This window comes from Scardinius erythrophthalmus (assembly GCF_964197995.2).
Source record: "Scardinius erythrophthalmus genome assembly, chromosome: 3".
Classification (NCBI taxonomy): domain Eukaryota; kingdom Metazoa; phylum Chordata; class Actinopteri; order Cypriniformes; family Leuciscidae; genus Scardinius; species Scardinius erythrophthalmus.
Window position 1 is genome coordinate 19,790,211 of NC_138223.1, and position 25,691 is coordinate 19,815,901.

Sequence of the window (25,691 nt, forward strand, 5' to 3'; positions counted from 1 at the left end):
TATACATTTTAAAATATTGCTGATTACTTACAAAGCACTAAATGGTTTAGCTCTGCAGTACTTGAGCAAGCTCTTAACGCATTATAATCCTTCATTTCTATTGCGATCTCAAAATTCCGGCCAGTTGATAATACCCAGAATATCAAAATCGACTGCTGGTGGTAGATCCTTTTCCTATTTAGCACCAAAATTTGGAACAGTCTTCCTAACATTTTCCGTGAAGCAGGCACACTCTGTCAGTTTAAAGCTAGACTAAAAACACATCTCTTTGACCTAGCATACACATAACACATTATAGATTACTATAATTCAATGTTAGGCTGCATAGATTAGATCAGCCGGAACCGGGAACACTCCCCATAAATCCTGATGTACTCGTTACATCAGAAAAAGAATGGCATCTACGCTAATATTAGTCTCTCTGTTTATCCCGAAGTTTACCACAGTCCGCCGGATCCACGCCGTATCCAGATCTGATGAAGGACCTGCGTGTGGACGCGACAACAACGCAGTCCTGAAGTGTCAACTAGTCTCTCCCCTGTGAAGGCCTCCCTCCCCTCCCTTTACCTCTCTACAAATAAAGCGTTGTCGGGATAATTCCGGTTCACGTGGCTACTCGGAAGCAATAAAAATTCTGTATTATACATTTTAAGGCCAGACAAGTAGTTTGTTGAGGGTTGGTTTGTAGAGAAGGACAACACGCCTGTGCACATATATTCAAACGCGCATACCTTTAGACTGAACTTGTAATACGCATGTGCATGCCATCAGTGTTCTCACAGGTTTGCATTTTTAAAGTTTGCGTAGAGAGAATTTAAAGAGTTTTCTGTTAAAACGGTGTTGTGTTAGCGGCCCCTAAGTCAATACCTAATGATCGTTGCGACAGAAGTGAATCACTCAAAACTAAATTTAGCTGGACAATAACTTTATTCTAGAGCTGATATAAAGCCAAAACAATCTGTTACTTTAATTTCCTTTGGAAATTAATCTACATTGTTAAAAGCAGTATATCAATTAAGATGACTTGACTTGAGTAGTATTAGATTGAGTTAGGATGCAGATTTACTATGTTAAATTTATGTTCAATAACAAAAACTGTAACATCTGTTTAAAAAAAAAGTAACATTTTGGTCAAATTTAATATTCTGACTGTTTGAGTTTTATTAAAATGAACCATTGGTTATCCAGTATCATGCATTTAGATCATGATAACCACAGATAAAACCAGGCATAGCCTATAGCACCTCACTATCATGGCAAAATGTAACTTTATGGTTTCTATGGTACTGAAAAACAGTAGCCTAAATACATTATTAAATACTGTAATTAAATTCCATTAGTCCTTTAATACATTGGCTACATTAATAATATAATACAATTCAATATGCATATCCCACATTGCATGGTGCAGTTAATATTACTAGGCTAATGTTACAGTAAATGATGGGAATTTGTAAACAGAAAAGACTGTATCGTTGTGCTCAGTGTTTCTCCTGTTTGTCAGTGCTGTTACATTTGCCTTTAAACTGGTTTGAATCACTGAGACATTTGTGTTCTTCGCTGAATTCAAGCTCTTCTCACTGGATCTCGTGACTGAGACCGATCAGAATAAACGCATTTGCTTTAGCGAGCTCGCACTGTTTGGACTTTGAGCCGAGCGGATAAATGGTCCATGTGGTGAGTGCTTCAAATGAGTTTCGTTCTGCTTTTGCCGCATAAACATTATCGAACATTTATCGAACTCTTGATATCGTTGTATCGAGAAAAAATTATATTGCGATAATTATCGTTATCGTTTAATTGCCCAGCCCTACAAGCAAGCCTTTACAGCTGACCAGCTGGGATTATCTCAACAATCCTACCCTATGGAGGCACTCGTAAGTAAGTACAAACACCTGAAGTGTCTTCCTATCTAGTCCTTTGAGAACATTCACCCACTCCTTTTGATTGGTGCTGATCAGCCTCATCTAATCACCCTGAAGGGTTAAAATTTAAGAATATGTTTTCAGATATGCTTCCTTACATAACATCACAGTGAAGAATACTGATTTTAGCTTTTAAGGTTGGGTTAGGATAATGGTATCAACAGCTCCTACCAGCCCTGTTTTCTCTATTGTGTTTTAAATGAGTCTTTAATGGCTCTAGCCAGTAGCTCCAAGACGCACCCTTTGTCTTAAATGGCTCTGGGATGGCCCGTGGAACCAGAGTTTCCTGGCCAGTATCAGCATTTGAATAGGTATGCTGATTAAATTGATACTGGTAAACACGCTGGGGTCTGGGGCAGGTTACCTTAACCTGTATACTCATTTACATGCTTTGTTTGAATTTGTCTCCACCCCCAAAAGTCCCTCCTTCTAAAATGCCTATAAGATAACATGTAAAGTTATGTTAGATCAGATCATGTTGGAAGTTTCTACAGCCGCGTACAGAGGAGTTCTCAATAAAGAATAACTTCAGTTGAACGCGATCCCGACTGTCTCACTGGTCTCTGCTTTGAAGAAAGAAAACTTTACAACAACCCCAATCGAGTCAGTTCATCTTGGACCTCCTGGTGGGCTAGCCTCCATCAAGACAAGACTAGGTTAGGCATTACAGGGCCCAGCAAAGCTCCTTCTGAATCATCTTCATTCTCAGCAGGTCCTTTTCACATCAGTGTCATCTAAGCAAACAGAGCTGATGAGATATGTCGTGAAGTTATGAGAAGTTCCTGAATCCATCCTAGGTCTGCACTGGCACTGCCCCACCAACACTCTTAGGTACCAGCACCGTCCCCTAGAGTATGAAACGCCCACCATGCACAATTTATTTTGGATCCTTGCCAGTCAATATGACCCGTTAGGCTTCATCATACATTATATAACCAGAGCAAAAATCCTAATCCAACAACTGTGGGCTAAGCTGAGAGAATGGGACAATCCTTTATTCCCCGATGAACTTTTGCAGAACTGGCTGCAGAGGGAAGACGAACTCAAATCCCTTTCCAATATTACCTTCCCTAGGTGCTATGTGACCACAGAAATGGATAATGCTTCTGTTGTAAGAGAGATACACACATTCTGTGACACATCAGAAAGAGCCTATATGGTGCAGTCTCGTACCTGAGAACTGAGAATAGTCAAGGCAAGGTACAGTTCGCATTCCTACTTGCACGCTCCAGAGTTGCACCCAAGAAACAGTTGTCGGTTCCCAGACTTGAACTCTGTGCCACTCTCTGTGGAGCTCAGTTAGCAGAGTTGTTAAGGAGAGAACTTACACTTGAGTATCGCAGAGTTACCTTATGGTCCGATTCCACCACAGTGCTGAGCTGATTGCATTCAGATTTGTGCTGGTTCAAAGTCTTTGTTGGCACCAGGATCACAGAGATACAAACAACAAATTCACAGGATTGGAGGTATGTGGACTCTACTCAGAATCCTGCTGATGACCTAACAAAGGGAAAACGTCTTGAGGATCTAGCCACCCCAAACAGATGGAGTAATAGACTCCCCTTCCTCTTAATGCACTCTGATCAAAGGCCCGAAAGTCCTTATAACAGCTCCCTGGAAGTTGATTCAGAGTTGCGCAAGTCGATGTTCTGTTCCCTAAATGTAGTGACATCCAACTCAAAGATTCCTGATGCCATCCTATTTACAAACTACAAAGAATTACTGGAAGCTACTGGAGATTGGAGACTGGAGATTTCCGACAAGCAGAAGTCCTTCAGTGGAAAGCATCTCAGCTAGATAGTTTCTTTGATGACTTCCAATGCCTGAAACAAGGTAAACCTCCTCCCTTCTAATTATAAACTGCTTTTAGTCCGGAGCTGGACGAAGAAATAGATGTTATTCGAGTGGGGGGAAGACTGCGACGAGCTGAGGCACTCGACATAGCAACTAAGCACCCAGTTGTCCTTGATCCCAGTCATGCCCATACCAAGCTTATAATTCAAAACTACGATCAGCAGTTGAAACATCCAGGCCCAGAGAGAGTTCTGGCTGAAATTAGAAGGAAGTTTTGGATTCTGCGTGGTAGAGAGGCCATCCACAATCACCTATTTCGATGCACTAACTGTCGGAGATGGAGAGCCAAACCAGAAATCCCACAAATGTCAGACTTGCCTGTAGCTCGACTTCAACTATTCAAGCCTGCATTTCACTCTAATGGAATGGATTGCTTCGGGCCCCTCTCAGTTCAGATTGGAGGGAGAGTGGAGAAAAGATGGGGAATAATTTGGAAGTGTTTGACAACCAGATGTGTCCACCTTGACATACTATCAAGTGCTGACACTGATTCCTTCCTCATGGCATTTTAGAGATTTATGGCACATAGAACTCCCTTCGAGCTCTGGTCTGATCAAGGGACTAGTTTTAAAGGAGGGGAGAGAGAGTTGCATGAAGCATTAAAAATCATGTCACCTGAACTACAACAACAGTCGGCGAAGCAAAAAGTTCACTTTCGTTTCAACCCACCTGGAGCTCCTCATTTCGGAGGAGCATGGGAACGTGAGATACGATCTGTTACCAAGGAGGTCCTCAGGACAGTGTTAATTGAGGTAGAGGGAATACTGAACTCCAAGCCTCTCGGATACCTCTCATCTGATGTCTCGGATATAGATCCTATTACCCCAAATCACCTTCTCATGGGGTGGCTCTCTCCCACAAGTTGTATATCCTCAAAGCGAAATGATCAGTCGGAAACGATGAAGCCACAGTCAGATCCTCACTGGCTTATTCTGGTCTGCGTTCATCAAGTACTACCTACCAAATCTGCAGACTCGATCTAAATGGCATGAGGATGTAAAGGAATTTGCCGTTGGGAATGTTGTTATGCAATGTGCAGCATCCACCAGCAGCCATATTGCGCCAGAACACACACCAGCTTATTGGTGGAGAGGAGACCGAGTGATGAAGCCATATATATATATAAAGAGTTCAGATGCAAAAGCCATCTGAAATTTTCTTCTAGAATCATAATTTTTATCAAGCTCGTATATTTAAGTTCAATAATTTCACTTAAATGGCAATGCAAATTACCTATTAATTATCATTTAAGTGAAATTACTTAACTTAAATATACAAGCTTTATAAAAATTATCATTCTAGAAGAAAATTTCAGATGGCACTTAGAGGCTTTTGCATCTGAACTCTTCATATACATTATATATATATATATATATATATATATATATATATATATATATATATATATATATATATATATATATATATATATATATATATTGTGGCGAGCAGGACGAGGCCGAAGACCGTGAGAGAGCAGCACGAGGCCGTTGGCGTGATTACTGATGAGCGACACCTGCGCGACGCACCGGTCTCGTATCTCTCATGGAGGAGTGGAAGCATAAAGGGGGAGCGACGACAGTGGAGAGCGAGAGAGGACAGGCCTGAACTTATGTTGTGTTTTATTGTGAGAGCAGTCGTCTGTGAGGGGCTGCTGTCTTTTACTTTCGTTTTGTATTTGTTTTATTTGTATCATTAAAATGTGTTTGAATGTTCGCCGGTTCCCGCCTCCTTCTTCCCACAACATTTAACCTCGTTACACTGGTGCCGAAACCCGGGAAGAAGGAGGCGTAATTAGTATTACAAAATACTAATGATATAATGGACAGAGATGTAAGGGTGTTCAGCAGAATCTGCAATGGGAGGGCGAGTCAGGAGATGAGATGTGCTTAAGTGGGTCAAGAGCAACGCAACTAACACCTGTGTCCGATTGCAGTGATTGGCGTGGAGAGAATAAAAGCCAACAGACCGGTGGACTCGGGAACGCACACACTCTCATGCTTGAAAGAAAGACTCACGCTGAACGTCTGAAGAAAGTGATTTATTGTGAGGAAGTGCATGCTGCGCCGTTGTTTTAATTTTTGTTTGATTACACACCAGTGGGGTGTTAATAAAGAGGACCCGAGTCCATCTTAAGCAGACCCTGACTTCTCATTTCAAAGACCTGTTACAGTCACCTACAGTTTGCAGCTACTGAATTGTTAAAAAGAGAAAAATTAACATGGCACACAGTTAATAACATGGCAACAGCTTATCTCTGTTTATGGCAAGCAGTAAACATAAACATTCCTTAAAGCTTTCGCTCAGGACTTTTACGGGCTTTTCCCAAATCACGGAAGTGACCTCGACGTCCGGGTTAGCGGTAGCATAAGCCATCAGGCAAGTGTTATTTAAATAAACTCCTGATGTACTTACAAACTTTCCAATGCCTTGTTTTATGAGTACAGAACCTATTTGTACTACTGTAGAAGTTTGGTACCATGCCGGGCATTATTAGTGGGGTAATTTATGAGATACAACCTTAGATCCATTAGTGCCTGCACTAAGCCATTCAGCTGATATCTCCAAATAAGCTCTAACTTTAATAATGTTCGACCAAGGGAAAAAAAGTTTCTGGGGGGTGTTTGGCTCGAGGTCATGGTGCAAAGGACCCTAGGTTGAAATTACACCGAACCATCCCTTTAAAGGGGCTATATAGAATTCAGAAATCCTTGTTATTAGCAACACCAGTGGTCGTGAAGTGAACTGCAGCCAACAACTTATTGCTCATGAACCACATAAGGTACATGAGCATGATTTAAGGCCCTGATGTGCTCATGGCAAAGCTCTTTTTTGTTGTTCACTTAGAAATAAAAAAGTTAAAATAAGGTAAAATTACACTGTTGTGATAGGATTTTAAAATGTATTTGAGACTATACACTCCTGAGCAAAAAAAAAAAAATGGGCCAAGCCAAAAATGGCAAAATATTTAGTGGTCTTTTAACGGACTTGACCAAGAAATTAACAAGAATTGCACAAATACTGTAGATAATGTAACTTGGTTCACAAAATAGCCTTCCCCTTTCTTTTTTCTTTAAAAGTTTAAGCTGTTTTGGTAAACTTGCAGACAGCTTTTTACAGGAAGAAGAGTCTGTGTTGTTCCACTCCATGTTAAAGACTTCAGACAGTTAATGAGTAGTTGAAAAATGTCTCCTAGTTTGTTTGAGTTTAATGTGAAACTAAATATTAACTACAGGGTTCAAATCTGGACTCTGACCAGTCCAAAACATAAGCCTGATGGACTTCTTCTTAACACACTTCTTGGTTGTCTGAAATTTGGGCAGGAGCATTGTCTTAAAATAATATCTGATCATTCCTCATTAGATAAAGACATTCTGCAATATTCTCCTGTACTCCAAAGCATTAAATGACTTTTCACAGTGAAGCAAGCAGCTCACTAATACAAGCAGCTAAAAAGGCTCCCCTCTACCTCAATTCATCACTGTGGTAGAGATGCATTTATTAATATATTTCTCACTAGATTTTTTTAAGACACCACTCTGAAGCATCACCATGCAACTCATGTTTCATTGTGATTCATCACTCCATACAACTTCCTATATTTTGTCAAAAACTTAATTCTTTGATGTTTTTCTGAGACATCAATGGCTTTTTAAGTAGTGTATTTGCTTAAATTTATAAACAACAAAGAAAGAGTGTTTTAACGCAAAATTATGCATGAGCCAATATGATTAAAATAATGTCATCAGTGATATGTAAAGACATCTTTACAGGCTTTATGACTTTACTATGTTGGAATGAAATGTACTTGGATGCATTAACACACTTAACAGTGGCATCTAGTGTGCATGCAACTAGTTAAAAAGGAAACAAAAGTTGCCATACAGGGCAGTTGCGGAGATCTCCAATGGTGTTGGCTGCCTGCAGCAGTTCACCAAACATGTCTGAGCGCAGTCTGTCTGTCTTCTCCAAGATTCGCTCCACTTGTTGACTGATAAAAGAGCAAAAATTACAAAGAGGATCATTTCTGACACTGAACCACTCCAGATAATAGACAGGGCAATAGTGTACTGCAGACTTTGCTCTTTTCCACTTAGTAATCCTTCAATGCAAACAATGTTGTTTTCTGTGAAGCTTACAGCTATCAGTCAGAATTTTCAGTGAAGCTATTTCTGTCAGAATTTAACTTTTGTCTCTCCCAAAGAATGCATTTATGATGGTTATAATGGATCAATTGGATCCTCACGCTGGCACTATTCATAAAAAGAAATAAAGAAAAAAACATAAAATATTGTGATTTGATTGAAAAAGATTTACTCTCCAGGAGAGGAATCAATCACAGTGGATTATTTCACTCACCAGAGGGCCGTGGAGGACACATAGTGCACAAGCTCAGTGAAGGGGAGGGGGTCTGATGATGCTCCACAACTACGACAAACAAACTACAGAGGGAAATAAACTTCTGTAAGGGTGGAATGAAGTTTTTAAACACACGATTTACTTTCTCTCCAAAGACTAACTTTAAACATTTAAAAAAAAAAAACCTATATGATTCAAAGACTAACATAGAAAACACAGAGAAAACAACTATTATTTTAAGCTGTAGCAGAGTAAGTTAGAAAATAGGGAAAGCAACACCATAGTACCTGCTCATAGAGAGTCATGGCAAACTTCTGGTGGGTGATGCATGATTTGGAAGTACAAAATTCTGTGGATGAGTCAGAAACGATGTGCAGGTGTATCCTTTCTAGAATGTTCTCCTGTCTCCCAAAGTTTACAAAACAGATGCAAAAAGAAAGCAATAAAAGAAACAATTATCAGTGATGAATCAGTTATTCTTAGTTCTAGGCTAATACTTATGTTATTTTTAACAATCGTTGTTATTATTAGTGACATCAACCTACCATAAAGTAGGTCAAACAACACAAAATAGCTACTTAAAATAAAGCACATTAATGGCACCAAATAGATTAAAATTATTCACAGAAAGAAAAGGGAAAAAGAGCAAACCATTATATTAGATCGCTCATGCAATAAGCAAGTGGACAATGCATTTAACACACAAACAACATTAATACCATAGAAAATCGGTATAAGAACAATATATGAAGAGTTCAGATGCAAAAGCCTCTAAGTGCCATCTGAAATTTTCTTCTAGAATGGTAATTTTTATCAAGCTCATATATTTAAGTTCAGTAATTTCACTTTAATGACAATTAATAGGTAATCTTCATTGCCCTTTAAGTGAAATTACTGAACTTAAATATACAAGCTTGATACAAATGGTCATTCTAGAAGAAAATTTCAGATGGCACTTAGAGGCTTTTGCATCTGAACTCTTCATATACATACTATTTAGGCCATTCACCATATTTCCCATTTAGTTTATAAAAATATTTCATCACACAAGTGGACAGGAGTGGCATTACAAGTAAAAAATAAAATAAAATAAAAAGCATAGTGGGTGAATTGTCCCTTTAATATCCCTTTAATTCTGTTGTTCAACTTTAACTATACAATGCAAAACACTGGAAAAATTTTGTTATTAAGGGATTATGTAGCTACATATGTTATACAGTATGCACTTACTATAGTAGTAATAGTAAAGTATGCATAATTACAGGTAACCCTAAACCAACCCCAAACCTTAACCTTATTCTAATTAAGTTAATTATTATTACTTAGTACTTCTCTGTGTAAGTACACTGTAACAACGTCACCTTAGAATAAAGTGTAAACCAAAAATGTAGGCAAGACACTGCAGAGCTCATAAAAACTGGCTTAGACCACTGCAAGTGAAGGTCATTTGTGACCCTGATCAAATGAGATCAGCTGACATAGTGATGATGTATAAACATATTTAACCTTTCCACTTTAACTTCCCAGAAATGCATACTACTACTATAAGTACTGCCATACAACAGTAATTTGTATAAAACAATTTTTGCCCTTGGAAACCAGGCCTAGTATCTTTGTAAAAATATACTAGGAATTAGATTCTTTAATAAGGTAAAAATCTGAATAGTCCCTCCTGCACCACAGCTAATGTCTCAGGTTACGACTGTAAACATGGTTCCCTGAGAAGAGGAACGAGACACTGCATCATGGAGTTGACACTATGGGAACGCTCCTCGTGAGCCGGTGTCTGAAGCACGTGTGCTACACGATAATCTTGATTGGCCAACATGGTCAGGTGACATCACAGGTCCGCCAGCAGGGTATATAAGGGTGCCTAAAGAAGACGTCATTAAATTTAATTGTCTGAAGGAAGTCATACAGGCATGATGGAAGTATGGCAATGCAAGGCTCTGTCTCATTCCCCTACTCAGGGAACCATGAGATCTGAGACGTTTCCTTTCGTGTCATGGAGTTCACGCTATGGGAACGAAATACCCACTCAGGAGAGAACTGTGTTCTCTCAACTATATGTTCTACCTAAGAACATAGCAATGTTCTTCATACTGAAAAACTCAGCCGCCGAGCCCCTAAGGATAATGTCGTCATCAATTTTCTGACTATAAGCTCCAGTGTGAACAGGAGGGGCTACTGAGAGGGCAGAGTACTGTGGCACTCTTGAACATGCCCTACCAAGTAGCTTTTATCGGCTGATGGTTACCCATTCCTACAGTTCTAGTAAACGACAGAGATTGGGCTGCTAGCTGTGACAGAGTCCATTTTTATACTCTGTCCCAATACCCCTCACGAACCTTTAGGAAAACATGCTAACATAGTTCCCCACTGTGTCTGCACTTATCAGGTATAGAGTGGAGGGGTGACAAATGAAGGAGCGAGACACAGCAGCATAAAAGCTAATTCTCCTTACTGTAACCATATGTGGGAACAGACTGCTGCAGCCTTCAATCTAGGAGGGGACTTAGATAGCTGCCCATCCACAAGGGAAATGCCAGCCCCATTACTCCAATATAAACATGATTTGACAAGAAGCAGATTAATGCTTCTTAGCCTCATGCCACCAAAGAAGACAGCAGAGGAAGAGGGATGCTAAAGTGGTATTGCCCAATCTTCCAGTGCTGTTCAGCTTATTAACATGTGATCACAGCACATCGCAAACACCTCTGCACTCCTAGTGCAAGAGGGGGAAGGGTGATCAATGATGATGTGAGACGCAAGTTGCGTTATTTGCCCATCATCCACATATATCACAACCTAACTGTTATAGAGGAAGCATTTTGCTATCATCTCTACACTGCCGGCACCCAGAAATAACAGACAGAATGAGGCGTGGGATGAGAGCAGCTTAATTGTCCATCTTTCCTCCTTCTGCCCATATGAAATATGAAGGATACTGAAACTGCCTCTATACCCAGTTCAACCAAGATGAGGACTCTAGGGGTTTAGCTTCTTACTTTTCTTAGCCGAGATGACTTCCCTTATGTTCTCTCTTGGCTTCCTGCGAGGTCACCACTTCAGAGGAGCTGGGGCACAGGCAGTGACACTTTCCTTCCTACCCTGTCTTCAGCTGGGGCCAACAACAGGGTCAGGAGAGTGTGATGTAGGACCTCAACCGCGGCAAGGCATGTACCGCTCGAACGCTGCTGACTTAACCTTTGCCTCCTTGAACTTCTGGACCACTGTCTTGACAGCGGTACAAAAAAGACCTGAAGGGTGACACTGGGGCGTCAAGAAGAAAAGCTCACTCTTTTTCCTTCAGCCCTGAGAGGTTAAACTGAAGATGCCAAAAGTAGCCAAAGCAACAATTGAGTGGCCCGCAGCGCAGGCCGCTTGCTTAATAGCCCAGAGGGCAAGATCTGATGCGCTGTGGACTTCGTCCTGGGGTACTCCCTTGCCCAAATCAAGGTCCTTCAAAAGGTCGGCTTCCTAAGCCTGAAGCACTGACATGGTGTGCAGGGCTCAGCCGGCCTGGCTTGCCTCCACATATACCTTGCCCACAAGCCTCAATGTCATTTGGCTCGGTCTTGTTGGCAAGCGCATCTTCAGACCATGGAATCCTCACATAGCCGTGTTCAGCCAGCCCACTAATGTTAGTGTAACTGGTTGCTAGAGGGGAATGATTTCACCCACCGAGAATGGTTTAAACCGTGACCTCGTAAATTCATTATGGAGATCGGGGATAAAGGGAAGGCTTACCGGAGCGGGACTCAATGAATCACTCATTCAAATGGCTTGGGGCGATTTACTTTCTCCCCAAAGACTAATCTAGTTTAAACTTGGATTTAGCACAGGTTATTACGTCGACAAGCACCTCATATGTGAGGGTGAGGTAGGAAGCAGACTCACTTAACACATCTGCTTCGACTCCTAACACGTCTACTTCCTCAGAACTAGAGCAGGCCAATAACATGCTCTCTGCTAGATCAGAATAAGCCGCAGAGCAGGCTTCTGGATCTGACATGAGAGCTGAGGAGCTAGAAGGTGATGCCTAAGAAAGGGTTAAACCCGTCTCAAGCACATCTGCTAACTCCATCTGCGACCCCCATGATTGCAATCACCGGGCTGCCACGGTTGCCTGACTCCCATCACCCTTGAAAAGAGCCAGGCAGGAGCAGGGCTTGCTCACTCTGAAGTGGTCACAGTGAGGACAACAAACCCCCTCGAGGGCTGATCAAGCATGCTCCACTCCAAGACACATAACACACAACACATGAAGATTGCCGGGTGTATCTTTGACACGGCAGCACACACTTTCTGAATGACTTGCTAGACATTTTTTATACAAACAGACAACAGACAAACAAACAGAAAGTTCACACACAGCTTGTAAACAAACTGAAGATCACGAGCACATGACCACATGTGCTTCAGACACCGGCTAACAAGGAGCATTCCCATAGCGTCAACTCCATGACACAGTGTAGAGTTCCACTTTGAAAGGTAAACAGAGGTATGAACAGATTTTATCTCTGAAGTCATACATACAAAACACTCAGCTGCATCATCCATGAGGCCCAGCTGGAAGCGCTGCTCATCTTTAAAGGTCTCGGCCAGAGCATGACGCAGGGTGTCTGATGGCAGAGCCCGCTCTCGACTCTGCTGGAACTGACAGAAAATGCTCTGTAAAAAGAAACAGCCAAATAAACCTCACGTACAAATTCAGCAATGCCGTACACACAATTCAGAAATGCAATAGTGTTCAGTGAAAAAGAGTATCGAAAAGCTGTTGTAAGATATACAAATCTGATTATGAATATGTGTGTCATGTTAACTTTGGTTGTCTCAGATACCTTAATCATAGATTTTGGTCAAAATTAGATCTTTAAGTCACTATGAAATCAAAATTGACAAACTTTTTTTTTTTATGGAATATTAATAAATGATTTATCTGTGCACATTAGTGCAGCAGTTAGCAAACAACAATGATCTAACAATCCAACGATCCAATCAATTGATCCAATCAATTCCCAATGGACAAAATCAAATTCCGCCCTACATTTTTTGTCACCCTGATATACACTGATGAGCCAAAAAATTATTACCAGTCACAGGTGAAGTGAATATGTTGATCATCTCCTAATAAGGTCACATATTAAGGTCTGGGTACTTTAGCAACCAATCAGTTCTCGTAATCAGTGTTGAATGCAGGAGGAATGGGCAGGAATAAAGATCTGAGCGACTTTGAAAAGGGACGAATTGTTATGGCAAGGCAAATGGATCAGAGTATCTCTGAAACGGCAAGGCTTGTGGATTGCTACCGGTAAGCAGTGGTGAGTATTTACCAACAGTGGTCAGAAAAGGGACAAACCACAAACTGGCGACAGGGTGTTGGGCGCCCAAGGGCACATCACGTGGACCTAGAGAAGTGATGGCACCATGATGCTCTGTGGGACAACGATAAGGCGGTGGAGTGAGTGTGATACTCTGGGCAATATTCTACTGGGAAACCCTGGGTCCGGCCATTCATATGTATGTAAATTTGACACATGCCACCTACCTAAACTCTATTGCAGACCAGGTACACCCATTCATGACAATGGTGTAAGTGGCCTGGTTGAAGTGGCCTCTTTTAGCAGGATAATGCACCCTGTCACATTGCACACATTGTTCAGGAATGGTTTGAGGATCATGATGAAGAGTTCAAGGGGTTGCCCTGATCTCCAAATTTTCCAGATCTCAATCCAATGTGCAATCGGCTGCAAAAGTCTTGGTGCCAGATACCACAGGACACCTTCAGGAGTCTTGTAGAGTCCATACCTCGGCGGGTCGGCACTGTTTTGGTAGCACATGGAGGACCAACAGCATATTAGGCAGGTGATCATAATGTTTTGGTTCATCGGTGTATATCACAATTGGGAAGACGATCGCAATGACGACTTTAAAAGGTACCATAAATTTTACGTTTACAAGTTGAGACAATTTTCATGTTGTTTTCAATGTTGTCTAGGTAGGAAGATCACTACAATTTGAGACATTTTAGCCTTCACATGCGCACCTTTAAAGCACAGAAAATACAGGCATCGCCCAAGCAGAAATGGCCAGATAGGTGTCGTATGCTCCTCCTGAAGATGTCAAGCTGCCAAAGAACCTGTAAGAAACTGGTCTTTAGTTTGTTTATAAACAGCCTGTCATAATGTACCATGTTAAATTTTTGTTGCACCCTTAATACTGCTTAATTAAGAACTATACTGTATATGGTTTATACAGGGTTTTCTCAATAGTGACATAGAAGAACCGTTTTGGTTCCCCAAAGAACCATACGGTGAAATCTAAAGAAACTTTTTACACTAAAAAGATCCTATTGTGTAATTGTAAGGTTCCATGGATGATAAAGGCTCTTAATGGAACCACAGGTGCCTATAAAGACACCATTTCTTATAAATACTTCTGCTACTTATATCAGCTGCTTATATCAGCAACCCCATTACAGAAAATATTTTACATTATCTATTAGTTAAATCATACACCTGCACATGTTTTTAAAATAACTTCACTCACCTGCACAGCACTGTTAAGGAAGCAGCTGTTCTGTCCTGGCTCATTTAGAAGACCTTTGGTCAAAGCGAGAGAGATCATACTGCCCGGCTGGTAGGACTTGCCCAACCCTGTTCCACTCAAGGCACCTGTACCAGTACCAGCCATGTTGCCTCCAGGCTTTTTAAAAAGTTTGACCCATGCCATGAGGTTGGAGCCTGGCCCTCCCCAGCAAACAACCAGAGTCAATTACTGAAGCAACTTGAAGTTGATGCATTTGTTTTAGGCAACATTAGTGCCACAGTCCCTGTACCTGACAGAGAAGGCCAACTTCACAAAAATAGCTAAATATACTGCACTGGATTTTTTTTTCAATGTGCAGGATTTTACAGTACACCATTGGGATATAGTGAACCATTCAAAACAGTAGCTCTTCAATTAATGTGATAATGTGACTTTTAGCCACAAGTTGCAGCACGTTGCTTTATCAGTCCAGCAGTTACTATGACAATGATCACACTCTGTCTCTTCTGTATGTGAGGATTCATCTGCATCCAAGCACACTGGCAACAAGAGGATGGATGCAGACTGAAGAACAAATCCATTACCCTCCTCAGCATTTCCAGCAAAGTCAATGGAGGTTTACTGAACGGGGGTCATTCAAAAAAGCTCATCAGGACAGGCACTGAAGAATATCACAGGCTAACAAAGGAAGACCTACAGAGAGGGAGAGACACACAGAGAAGGGTTGGGGTACAGAAGGTGAGTGATATGGAAAACATATGTTGTTAAATAGAAAGCTACTTCAGATTACTATAGCCGTTTTACTGAACACATTAAAAGCAAAAAGTACTAAATCTTCTGTGCTGTAGTAGGCTATTTGCTACACAACATGTTTAGTTACATGTACCTACTTGAAATGTTGCCGTTCTGAGTTGTGAGTTCTAAAACAGTTCTAATAACTGTTAAATGAAATATTTATAACTTTGTGCTCATTCTTGTAAGATATGACCATTGAAATGGTAAAGATATGATTATTGCATTAAGATATGATCTTTGTTTCTAATATGCGATTAAAATATTCTATAAAAAATCAAGCTACTTTTTCTTTGTTCTTGTGTTTTTTGTAATCAACTCCCATTTGCAGCAATACATTTCTAAACATTCATCGTGATGCACTGCTTGTACTTCCAACACCTCTCAATCTCATTAAACCTGAATGATAGATGCTTGAAATTTAAGACTTGACACAATAGATTTTTCCCAAAAATTTCAATAGACATTTCTTTACACATGCATGAGGTATTATATTTGTTATTATTAAAGTGACTTTATTATATTACCTTAAACCACAGTAATCCATGGCAGTATTTATTGCATCCAGCCTTTTCAGTTGGCTTTAAGGGGAAGTTTAGCTGTGTTATGATGTCTGAGACTGACTATTGTGTAAGGAAATCCGATTGGTTTTCTGTGCAATGGGGCAATCCTCTAACCAGAGCCTCAGTGGCAGTGTTAGGATGAATGTAGAACTTGTTGCCGCAGTGACGCAGTATATTACTGTAAATGCTGGACCATTGCCATGGCTACAGGATGAAGATGATGGGCTGTAGGCAGCTACAGCACTGATGCCGAATTCCTTGCCTCTTCATACTAAAAACGCAGAATTTCTAACAGGATGAAATTAAGATTACAACAAAGAATGAAGGGTATTCCAGAGAATTTGTGTGGTTCTTATGTGTGATATATAATATTTTGGGGTTCCTCATTGTAAATACTGTAGCAAAGCTCGTCTTATAAATTCATTTGCAGCTATTCATCATAAAACAACGGTGCATAGAACACTAACTATTCGTGGTACTGTTATTTTTATGTTTTTATTTTAAACGAACAGTAAAAACACAGTGACAGAACTGTCCGAAAAATGTTAACACGTAGATCTGGGTGTCTATGAGCTCATTTGTCATTAAAAAGCGCATTAAACTCTGCTGAATGTCATTCGCATTGTGTCAACGATACAGGCATTAAACACGGTGCTATCTCCCTTTAAGTAGTTATGAAGCAGAATCCATTACTGTATTGACTTGTATAAGTTTATGCATAACATGAGATGATAAACAAAAGTAGAAATTCGCTCAGCATGCCGTTACACCTGCTACTGCGCATGCGCTTCAGCTGACCTGCTCTATGCAGCATTTTGGGGCATTAGAACGCGCCTATGATGCCCCAAAATGATGTACATGTAGGCAGCTAGCCAGGTTTTGAGACACAGTCGTTAATAAACAAACACAGCTCACCTACACGTGTCCAATATATTGGTATTAAAATCCTGCTTTTAGAAGCGTGTTTATCCATATGCATAAGGAGCTGAGTTCATTGTGCGCGTCCAGCTCAAGTTACTTGCTGTCGGAATCCTTCATTGCTCAGCATGTCATAAAGCGCAGTAAATCCATATGGTCAAAGATCCTCTTACAGGCCTAAATACAATAACACCGCAGCGCTGTGTCTATGTTCATGCATTCCTGCTCCTCCACACTCATCAACATTGAGGGTTTAATCCGTTCGGGTCCTGAGCTGGAGAGATTATTCTGATGGAGCTGGAGTTAGACGCGCTGACTCCGCCCCACATATACCGCTACAATATTTACTGTCATTCCGCAGAAATAACCCGTGTGTTTGGAGGGCGTGGATTCAGTCAAATTCTCACGAGACCAAGCAAAACAACCGATGTGACATTTCGATTGTTGTAGTGATTGGTGCATCACAAATAGATTGCATTTTAAAGAACAATATTCATGTTTTAACATGGTCTTATCATAATATAGTTATTATATTACTGTCGCATTTTACGAAAATTACTTGTAGAAGACTACAAAACATAGCCTACGATAGACTGCCCCAACTTAAAACAGCATGACGTGGATGACCTCAGAGATATTAACAAAAACGTATGCAACACTAAACCAATTCTACCCGAAACTGGGGCAAAATAATAGCCTACGCGCAAAATAATATGACTCAAAGGTGAAATATGTTGCTTTGTTTGAGCAAGCTGCTCATGTATTGTCTTTATATTTTTATTGTCATATAAATCAGACAAGATTTTGATCTTGATTTTTTATTTTATTTTTATTTTTATCTCCCACTGAACAGGCTATACCCGTAATATACACAGACAGATAATGTTTGCCTTGTCCTTTCTTTTTTTGGAAGACAGCTCAGTACGCTTACAGTTAATAGTCTGCCTCATCTTATATGAATCTGTATGATCTATATTTTGCTGACTAGAATTAGCATTTGTTGGTCATTGTTGTGTGACTAATGAAGTGAAACCAGGCTGCATGCAGGCAAGAACTTCCTTAACAGATCACAAGAACATTTCATCACCCTTAAAACAGGTTTTGGTTGTTGTTTTTAGGGTATGTTCTAAGAGGGTATATTTTAGTAATGCTATTGATTATTTAATCGTCTTTAGGTATTCTAGTGTAAAATAGGCTTGCTAATGTTTTTCAATGCATGTTTTGTTAAAGAGCACGAAGGAAGCATTTGCTGACTGTCTAGAAGTCTTTGTGTTTACTGTAACTGGAGCACAGGGAGTGTCAAATTCAAGGCTACTTATGACTCCTGTAAATATAGCTAGTGTCAGAGGATATGTCTGTGTGCTATGTCTCAGGGTAACTGAGATAGATTCTTCCAGAGACTGTTTTGGATGATGATGATGATTTAGTATGCTGATAGATTGTATGGGTGAAAACACCATGCACGCAGAACAGTATTATTATTATTGCTGTTGTTGTTGTCCATGTTATATACAAAATGATGACAGAAATTTGAAATAAATATGCAATTTATTTGTACAGTTTGGAGCTACAATACAAGCAAAGGTTCTAAAACTGTGAATATAATGTTAAACATCAGCCAAACCATCACAAAACAAATTTTCAGAAATTTATATTAATAGATTATAAGTTCAAACAAGATTTCAGGAACTCAACATATTATATTTACATGGCTGTTTCAACCAATGATCTATCCCTGATCAATTTGATTTTGTATTTGAAATTAATGATTTTAAAAAGTTTTTTTGTGGAACTTAGAGTGCAAATAAAAAAATATAACCTCAAAATGATGTCATGCTATTCTAAATATATTACTGATGAACATGACTGCAACCTTAGAATACTGATGATGTTTCACAGTATAACCATGCATAATGTTAGTGAAAATCACTATGACACCTTAATGTCTCAGTAAATTAACTCATTGCACAAACACCACATGTATATTCTTATACTTTCTGTATGCTTATTTTTTGCAGGTTGTACAAAAATGATTAATCCTGATGATTATTAATGCTGCCTCATATTACTGTTTTGTTCAATACCCTTTTTATTCTTCGTTTTTGAGGCAGCCATTATTTAAAAAAGTGGAAATTCCTGTCTCAAAAACAGCTGTCCAAAAGTCACTGCAACATACAAAGAAAAGAAATAAAACACAAATCTGGCCTGAAATCAGAAGCTATGGATGACATCAAACACATTATAACACAGTCAAGCTCATTGGGCTTGGGGGACAAGAAGGACTCAATCAGTGTTACAGATCTTCAGACTCAGGGATCTCGAAAGGCTCCAGAGAGACAGTGGGTAAAATGAGAGGCATGCCTTCGGAGATCCACCCCTGGGCAGTCCTGTTGAAAGTGGGCCGCTTTGCTGTAGGATCCTGGAGCTCAGGATATCGAGGAGCATTCAAGTCCACATCTGGAAGCTTGAAGGTGATCCCTCGTGGAGCTTTTTCAAAACCACCAAATGGTGTAGCCACCCTGAGATTTAACAGAGATTTAATTACTGAGGCATCTGTATTGGTTTCAGTTATGCTGATTTTTATAAAAAAAAAAAAAATAAATAAATAAAAAAAAAACTTAAAACAGACTTCCAATAAATGGCGCAACATTTTAGGGCATGAACACATTTTTCAGGTTTGAATTATTGAATATATGGATATTGAGACTGCACCACCTGTTCATCTCCTCAAGATGGTGCTGTGATGTGTAGAAACTTTATTACACAAACTGAACATACACTATACACTTGTATACTGTACCATTTTCATCAGTATGTCATACATCAAAAATAACGATGTTAAAATAACTGTCATTAAACTATATTTAATGATAAATCCGACTTCAAATAAACCAACCTATCCTTAAAAACACTGTATTTGCCTTTTCTAAAATTAAAATGAAATTTTTGTTGGAAATTGTATTCACATGATGGCATTAAGAAAAAATGAAATACCTATTAAAGCTTTTGTAGTCAGGCAGCTCTAGTTTGGGCTCTGGGACTGGCATGTGAACTTTAAGTGTGTCGGCCAGTGTTGGGTCATTGATGATGGCCTCTTCCCATGGGGAGTGGTAGGATTTTGGCATAGCTGTTGCATTGAACCTCTCTGGAGGAATGTTTGTCAAGGGACCGCCATATCCTGTGAAACAGTTTCTGCTGTTTAGACTTTGATTGCATTTTATCATTTGATCAGGATAAGTTCTGGATATAGGATAGCCCTCTGTAAAGAATATCTTATGTAGAACACACCATTTAAATTGAAAGGCATTAACCTAAATAGAGATGAAAGGATTAGAACTAAACTGAATCGGGGAGATTAAAACTGAACTCTGAATCCAGTTTTGTCTTAGACATAGTAATACAATACAGACTTCAAGTTTATTTTACATTGCAAACGCAGCATGCATTTGTTGAATATTTAGAGTGAAACTGACACACATTACATTTTAACCCTTTTAAAGTCACTTAGAGTGATTCACTAACTAAAAATAGAAAGTAAGTTGGGGGTGGCGTGTGCTGTCGCTATCTTATTCTCTTTTCACTCGCTCTGATTCCATTGCACTTACTCTCATAGATGATACAAGGCTTTGAAAACATCTTACAAGCATGTGAGGGTATATAAAACAAGCAAGAGCACTGCAATCATCCTGACTCATCTGCCAGTGTGACACCCATTAATAATTCACATAAACCGTTTTCATTTTTCAAATAAAGTAGTTTTGAAATAAAATTTGTTCTAAAACACAATTCTAGTTCTTGTTAGCACATTGTCATATTATATATAGTATGATTTAACATTATAAAAATTGTGATTTTGACATACCTGGTGCAATTTCCTCTGGGTTTGCTGGGTTTCTGGGATCTGGTGTGTTTGGTGGTGTTTTTGATGCAACTTCTTTATTTTCTGAGTTTTCTGCATTTGCTTGATTTTTATTCTGAAACAAAATGTCAGTTTCAGTTTGGACATAGCTTGTTGTGCATGTGTAGCAAAACATAAAAATACTGTTTCCATATTAGAATATTATTTATTTTAAATTAAATTCACATTGTAAATAAAGTGGCATGAAAGGGACATTGTTTTTGGCAGCAGTTTATCCTCTAAGGGTGAAGTTGGGTACTTTTTATTCATATTTTTAAGGCTTAACAACTCAACCCCATTACATAAAATTAAGATGGAAATTATTTTGTCATTATTATTAATTATTCTACCTGAGGATCAGTAGCCATTTTGAACAAAACACCTCAACCCCATCACACTCAACTCTGTCGCATATCTTTATATTTCAAATTGTTTCGTGGTTGAAAACTGGGTTGAGTTTTTCATTTCATTTATGAATAATTAAAAAAAAAAAATAAAGTAATTGTTTCAGTAAATATATACATACCAAAATCATGACAATCATAATATTGTTATACATAGAATATTTTATGTTTATGTGTCCACTTAAACACTGACAAGCATCCAAATGGCAGCCACGCAGCAGCAGAAAGGCTGTGTTGTGCATGCAGATATGTTGAGCCAGAAAGAAGGGCACAATATGAGAGAGAGATCAAATGAAAAATGTAAAACTGAAGGATATGTCTTCCTTCAAACCTGTTACAGTATTTAACCCCATCACACTATTCTCATCCTTGTCACATTAATATTTTTTTTGGAAAAAAATAGGGAAGACATAAAAATTAAAGCTGATTACCACTGACATATTAAAGACTATCATTTAGTTAAACATCTAAATTGAAAATATTTTTTACATAAATAAAGAGACCAATCACATTATTTGTCTATTTTTAACTTCAGTCCCAAGAAAAGTTGAAAATTATCTTAAATGTTACTTCTGTAGTTATTAAACTGTTATGAGGGACATGAGTAATGTAAAATATATTAAAATATATTTTTTAAAAATGTGTAAAATCCTTATTAAACCAATTCCATTTTGTCCGTTACGGGATTTAGGAGTTAAAAAAAAAAAAAAAAAAAAACTGAAAATAATAAAAGGTCTATAATGCCTGTGGTGGGAAAATATGATTTGTTGGAGGTTTGATACGTGCCTAATGATGTGGAGTATTTAGAAAATTAATCATATGTAGCTTTCAACTTATGTTCATAAGTTGAAATATTACCAAATCCCAGGAATTTACCATTTGCATAGATTAGATATAAATTTACAGTTATGTATATAGTGTACAGATATCATTTATGTATAAATGTATTTTGGAACACAGTGGTGAGCATGGGCACACACACACACACACACACACACACACACACACACACACACACACACACACACACACACACACTTGAACAGTGATAAATGAAGTAGGTTGTCAGGTACGCATAGCAGTGCTGACCCTAAAGAAGGAACATTTGGAAGGACACGGGGCACGTGGCATTTGCTATCTTCCATGTGTGTCTGCCATTCATTCAGCTGAGCACATGCTTGCTTTACTAACAAAGTAACAAAACATACAGTTCAAACAAGCAAATCACAATTATATAACAGAACAGTTTAGTCTTAGGCCCAGTGTCAGTGATCAAGTGACAAATTAAACATCAAATTAGATATTTGAGCCATATTTATCACATCAGGAGTATAGGTTATTTGTGTAGATGCTACTTACATTTAAAATGGTGTTGGCTTCATTCTGAATGCTTTCAAATGTGTATTTCTCTGATCTTCGCTGTCGCATCTTAAAAAGGCGTGATCCTCGGTTTGACAAGAGAGAAAGTTCCTCCAGCATGATGTCTTTTGGAGTGGAAAGTTTCTTCCCCAGGTCCATAGTAAACCCTGCATTAATATAATATTTTTGTTATAACAAAATAATTCAACAGAGCCTGAATGGAAAATGGATCATCTAAATTCTTGGATAACGCATATATATATATATATATATATATATATATATATATATATATATATATATATATATACATATGAACATACATGGCTCATGACATTATTACAATTTTGGACATTAACTACTGAAGATTACAGTACTATAATGTAATAAGGTCTGTCTGTTAATGCCTTAATAATGAAATTAAAGTTATTTTGATGTGAACATTTATAGATGTTTCATTTGCTTCATATTTGAATACATACTGTATGTATATATCATTTATTTAAATAGCACATCATATATCATGATATAACAAAACCAAGAATACAAAAGGTTTTAGTGTGAGTGTGGATGCCTGTGTTAGACACACATTCTATGACAGGTCACATGGGAAAAACATTTCAATTTAATCATAAATTCATTATAAACAGGTAAAACATGATGATTGTGAAAGTTTTGTTAAAGGGAAAATTGGATGTCATGTGCTTTTGCTGCAGGAGCATTTACCATGATGATTCCAAACATGATATCTAAAATAGAAAGCATTAATTTTGTGCATCATTAATTGCTACTGAATGATGTTTCAATATGAGAATGTTTAATGTTACTTAAAGCATTTAAAATTGTACCTAAGCTAAAAAGATCCAAAAGCTTCAGTTTTTGTTTAAACAGGAGAATCTCTCTTGTTCTACATGATCTTTATTCTGTGCTCATTTCAGCTCCAACACAGCTGTCCTAGCCCATCCTCCCAACTTTAGCTTCTGCAGAAATAGCCCATGACAATGACAGAGTGAATCCACTGGCAGGCAGCAGAACATCCATACAAGATTATTTATGGCTAGAATGAGGCTGTGGCCCTGAACCACATTCTAAATGTTGGCGTTTCTCTCTGTGATGGGCAGCTACGTTTTGTGCTGTGCTCTGTAATCATTCAGTGCTGAGCTGAGGGCAGGTTTTGATAGAAGGTTATACCATTAGCACCACCATGAACCTCATGGCAAAGGGCAGCTGCCTGCATCTTCCTCTCACGCACTGAAAGAGTGCTGAACTGTGACATGTTGGTTTAAATGAGAATCCCAGTGCTGCAATAGATAAAGAACACAGATACTTGAAGTAGAACTATCTAAAGTCCTGATGAAAAGTCCTGAGAGAATCTGTCTGAAAAAAGAAGGTTATACATGAGAATACAAAGACTATAAGCTTTATAAATATGAATCTATCATTGTAACTACAATATTGTATGTTTTTATTGCTAATATTCATGATATGTTGCTAGTCTGGATATTCAAAATATGTTGCCACTCTCATTGTAATATAGCCTAACTGAAATAAAAATCCATTTATATAAATTTCTAATTTAGGGCTTCAGTGTAAAACCGTTAAGGATTGCTATGGTGTTTTTAAACCAGACCATTTAATAGAAAACAGAAAACACAATTTTAATAATTAAGAATATAGTAACCAAAGCAAATCCTTTAGTTGCATTAAATTCCATATTTAGGCTTTCTAAGCCACTGTAAATGTCCTTCCATAATGGTCATTAAAGCATAAAGGTGAAACTAACCGACCACAAGCCAAATCTTTATACAGAACAAGATATCTTATGTCATGAAGTGATATAAATCAATGGTTATGCACGAGCTGGTGACAGAACATTGTGTCCAGGGTGTACAGTATTTGGTTCCTGAGGCTGACCAAAGCCAATAGAAACTTTTTTTTGGCACAGATCGCACGGCCTTGCTATTTCATCCTTTACTTGTTGCTCTCATCAAAAACTTTACAACTTTCAAAATCTCTGAATTCACTCCTCCTTTTTTTTTTTTTTTTTTTAGTAACATTGCTAGTATCGCTTAAATGGATTTGTCTCGATAGACTGTTATTCCTAATTATTATTATTTTATTTTTTTTCTCAAGTTTATATAATAAAATTAGTCTATTTGCATGCTTTGTATTTGTGTGACAACAATTCTGTTTTAGTCATCATTCCATTATTAAGTGCACATTTATACATAATCAATCTTCTAAATTACCCATTTAAGATGTTTAAAATACATCTCTTTGTACCTATGTTTTGTTATTATAGTTTAAGGGTCAGACTGTCCAAAAAACACAACCCACAACCCCCAATATTGTTCACATGTTGGTTATCATTATGTCCACACATCACACACACTCTCTCAAGGAAGTCCAGCTTCTTCTTACCTGTTAAAGCTGTGTTTGTCTTGAGTTCTACCTGTACAAATGAAGAGTTTAACTTTAGATAGATCGATCCGCCTGATTTGTCTTTGTCTCGCACTCTGTTCTTGACTTGCACTGGGGTGGGGGTGTGTGCGGGTGTTAGTGGAACGCCAGCTTACATCAATAGGCTAATTTTAGCTGTGTTCAGCACTCAAACCTCTCACAATGCTATAAGATGGTATGGAAGGGGGAGGGAGAACTGTATGTGTGAGAATAAAGTGTACAAAAGTCTGTGGGTGAGTACTTGTGTGTAAACGGTGATGGGGCTTTAGTCTGTGTAATTCTTAGCTTCGGAAGCTGGGATTTTCTTGATTGTCATTAAAGGTGGGCCTTCCAGCAGATAGATCACCATTTTGTCATTCCATACAGAAGCATGGGCAGTATGACAATCCTGCTCTTGCCTTATTGCATAACATATAATCAGGACTCAGAACTGAGAGAGCTGTCTGCTCCAAAAGATCTGACTGAATTATGGTAGAACATTGGTTTTATACAACAGTAACAGCTTTTTTGGTCATCATGCTTTAATACAACTCTCTTTATGGTCCAGAAGTTTTATGATAGATCCAAGAATTTCAAATTGTTTGTGCAGTGCATAAATTGTACATTT

At 38.5% G+C, this 25,691-nt stretch overlaps 2 protein-coding genes across 6 annotated transcripts in view; both read right to left on the reverse strand.

The window, feature by feature from the left end:
- usp53b (ubiquitin specific peptidase 53b) overlaps nucleotides 1-17,260 on the reverse strand; it is a 77,119-nt gene extending 59,859 nt beyond the window's left edge. Inside the window, exons 1-8 of one of the 4 annotated variants that reach the window (XM_081360306.1) lie at nucleotides 16,961-17,260; nucleotides 16,010-16,316; nucleotides 14,691-15,383; nucleotides 14,188-14,280; nucleotides 12,678-12,812; nucleotides 8,426-8,539; nucleotides 8,139-8,221; nucleotides 7,665-7,770 (exon numbers count right to left, since the gene is read on the reverse strand). In XM_081360306.1, coding sequence (XP_081216432.1) covers nucleotides 7,665-7,770; nucleotides 8,139-8,221; nucleotides 8,426-8,539; nucleotides 12,678-12,812; nucleotides 14,188-14,280; nucleotides 14,691-14,873 — 714 coding nt within the window. In that variant the 5' untranslated portion in view covers nucleotides 14,874-15,383; nucleotides 16,010-16,316; nucleotides 16,961-17,260. Of the gene's footprint in view, nucleotides 1-7,664; nucleotides 7,771-8,138; nucleotides 8,222-8,425; nucleotides 8,540-12,677; nucleotides 12,813-13,689; nucleotides 13,965-14,187; nucleotides 14,281-14,690; nucleotides 15,384-16,009; nucleotides 16,334-16,960 lie in introns of those variants that run through there. The other 3 variants (XM_081360304.1, XM_081360305.1, XM_081360307.1) reach the window with 3 other exon arrangements.
- Nucleotides 17,261-18,492: 1,232 nt separating this feature from the next.
- Nucleotides 18,493-25,360, reverse strand: myoz2b (myozenin 2b). 2 transcript variants are annotated; one of them, XM_081360647.1, is made up of 6 exons: nucleotides 25,046-25,360; nucleotides 23,816-23,925; nucleotides 22,625-22,791; nucleotides 20,826-20,937; nucleotides 19,958-20,141; nucleotides 18,493-19,482 (listed from the first exon to the last, which is right to left on the reverse strand). In XM_081360647.1, the coding sequence occupies exons 2-6, from the start codon at nucleotides 23,898-23,900 to the stop codon at nucleotides 19,257-19,259; spliced, it is 774 nt and encodes a 257-aa protein (XP_081216773.1). In that variant the 5' UTR covers nucleotides 23,901-23,925; nucleotides 25,046-25,360; the 3' UTR covers nucleotides 18,493-19,256. The 2 variants fall into 2 exon arrangements, with proteins under 2 accessions (XP_081216773.1, XP_081216774.1); XM_081360648.1 differs by lacking the exon at nucleotides 23,816-23,925 and having other exon boundaries at nucleotides 25,046-25,206.
- Nucleotides 25,361-25,691: the final 331 nt, after the last annotated feature.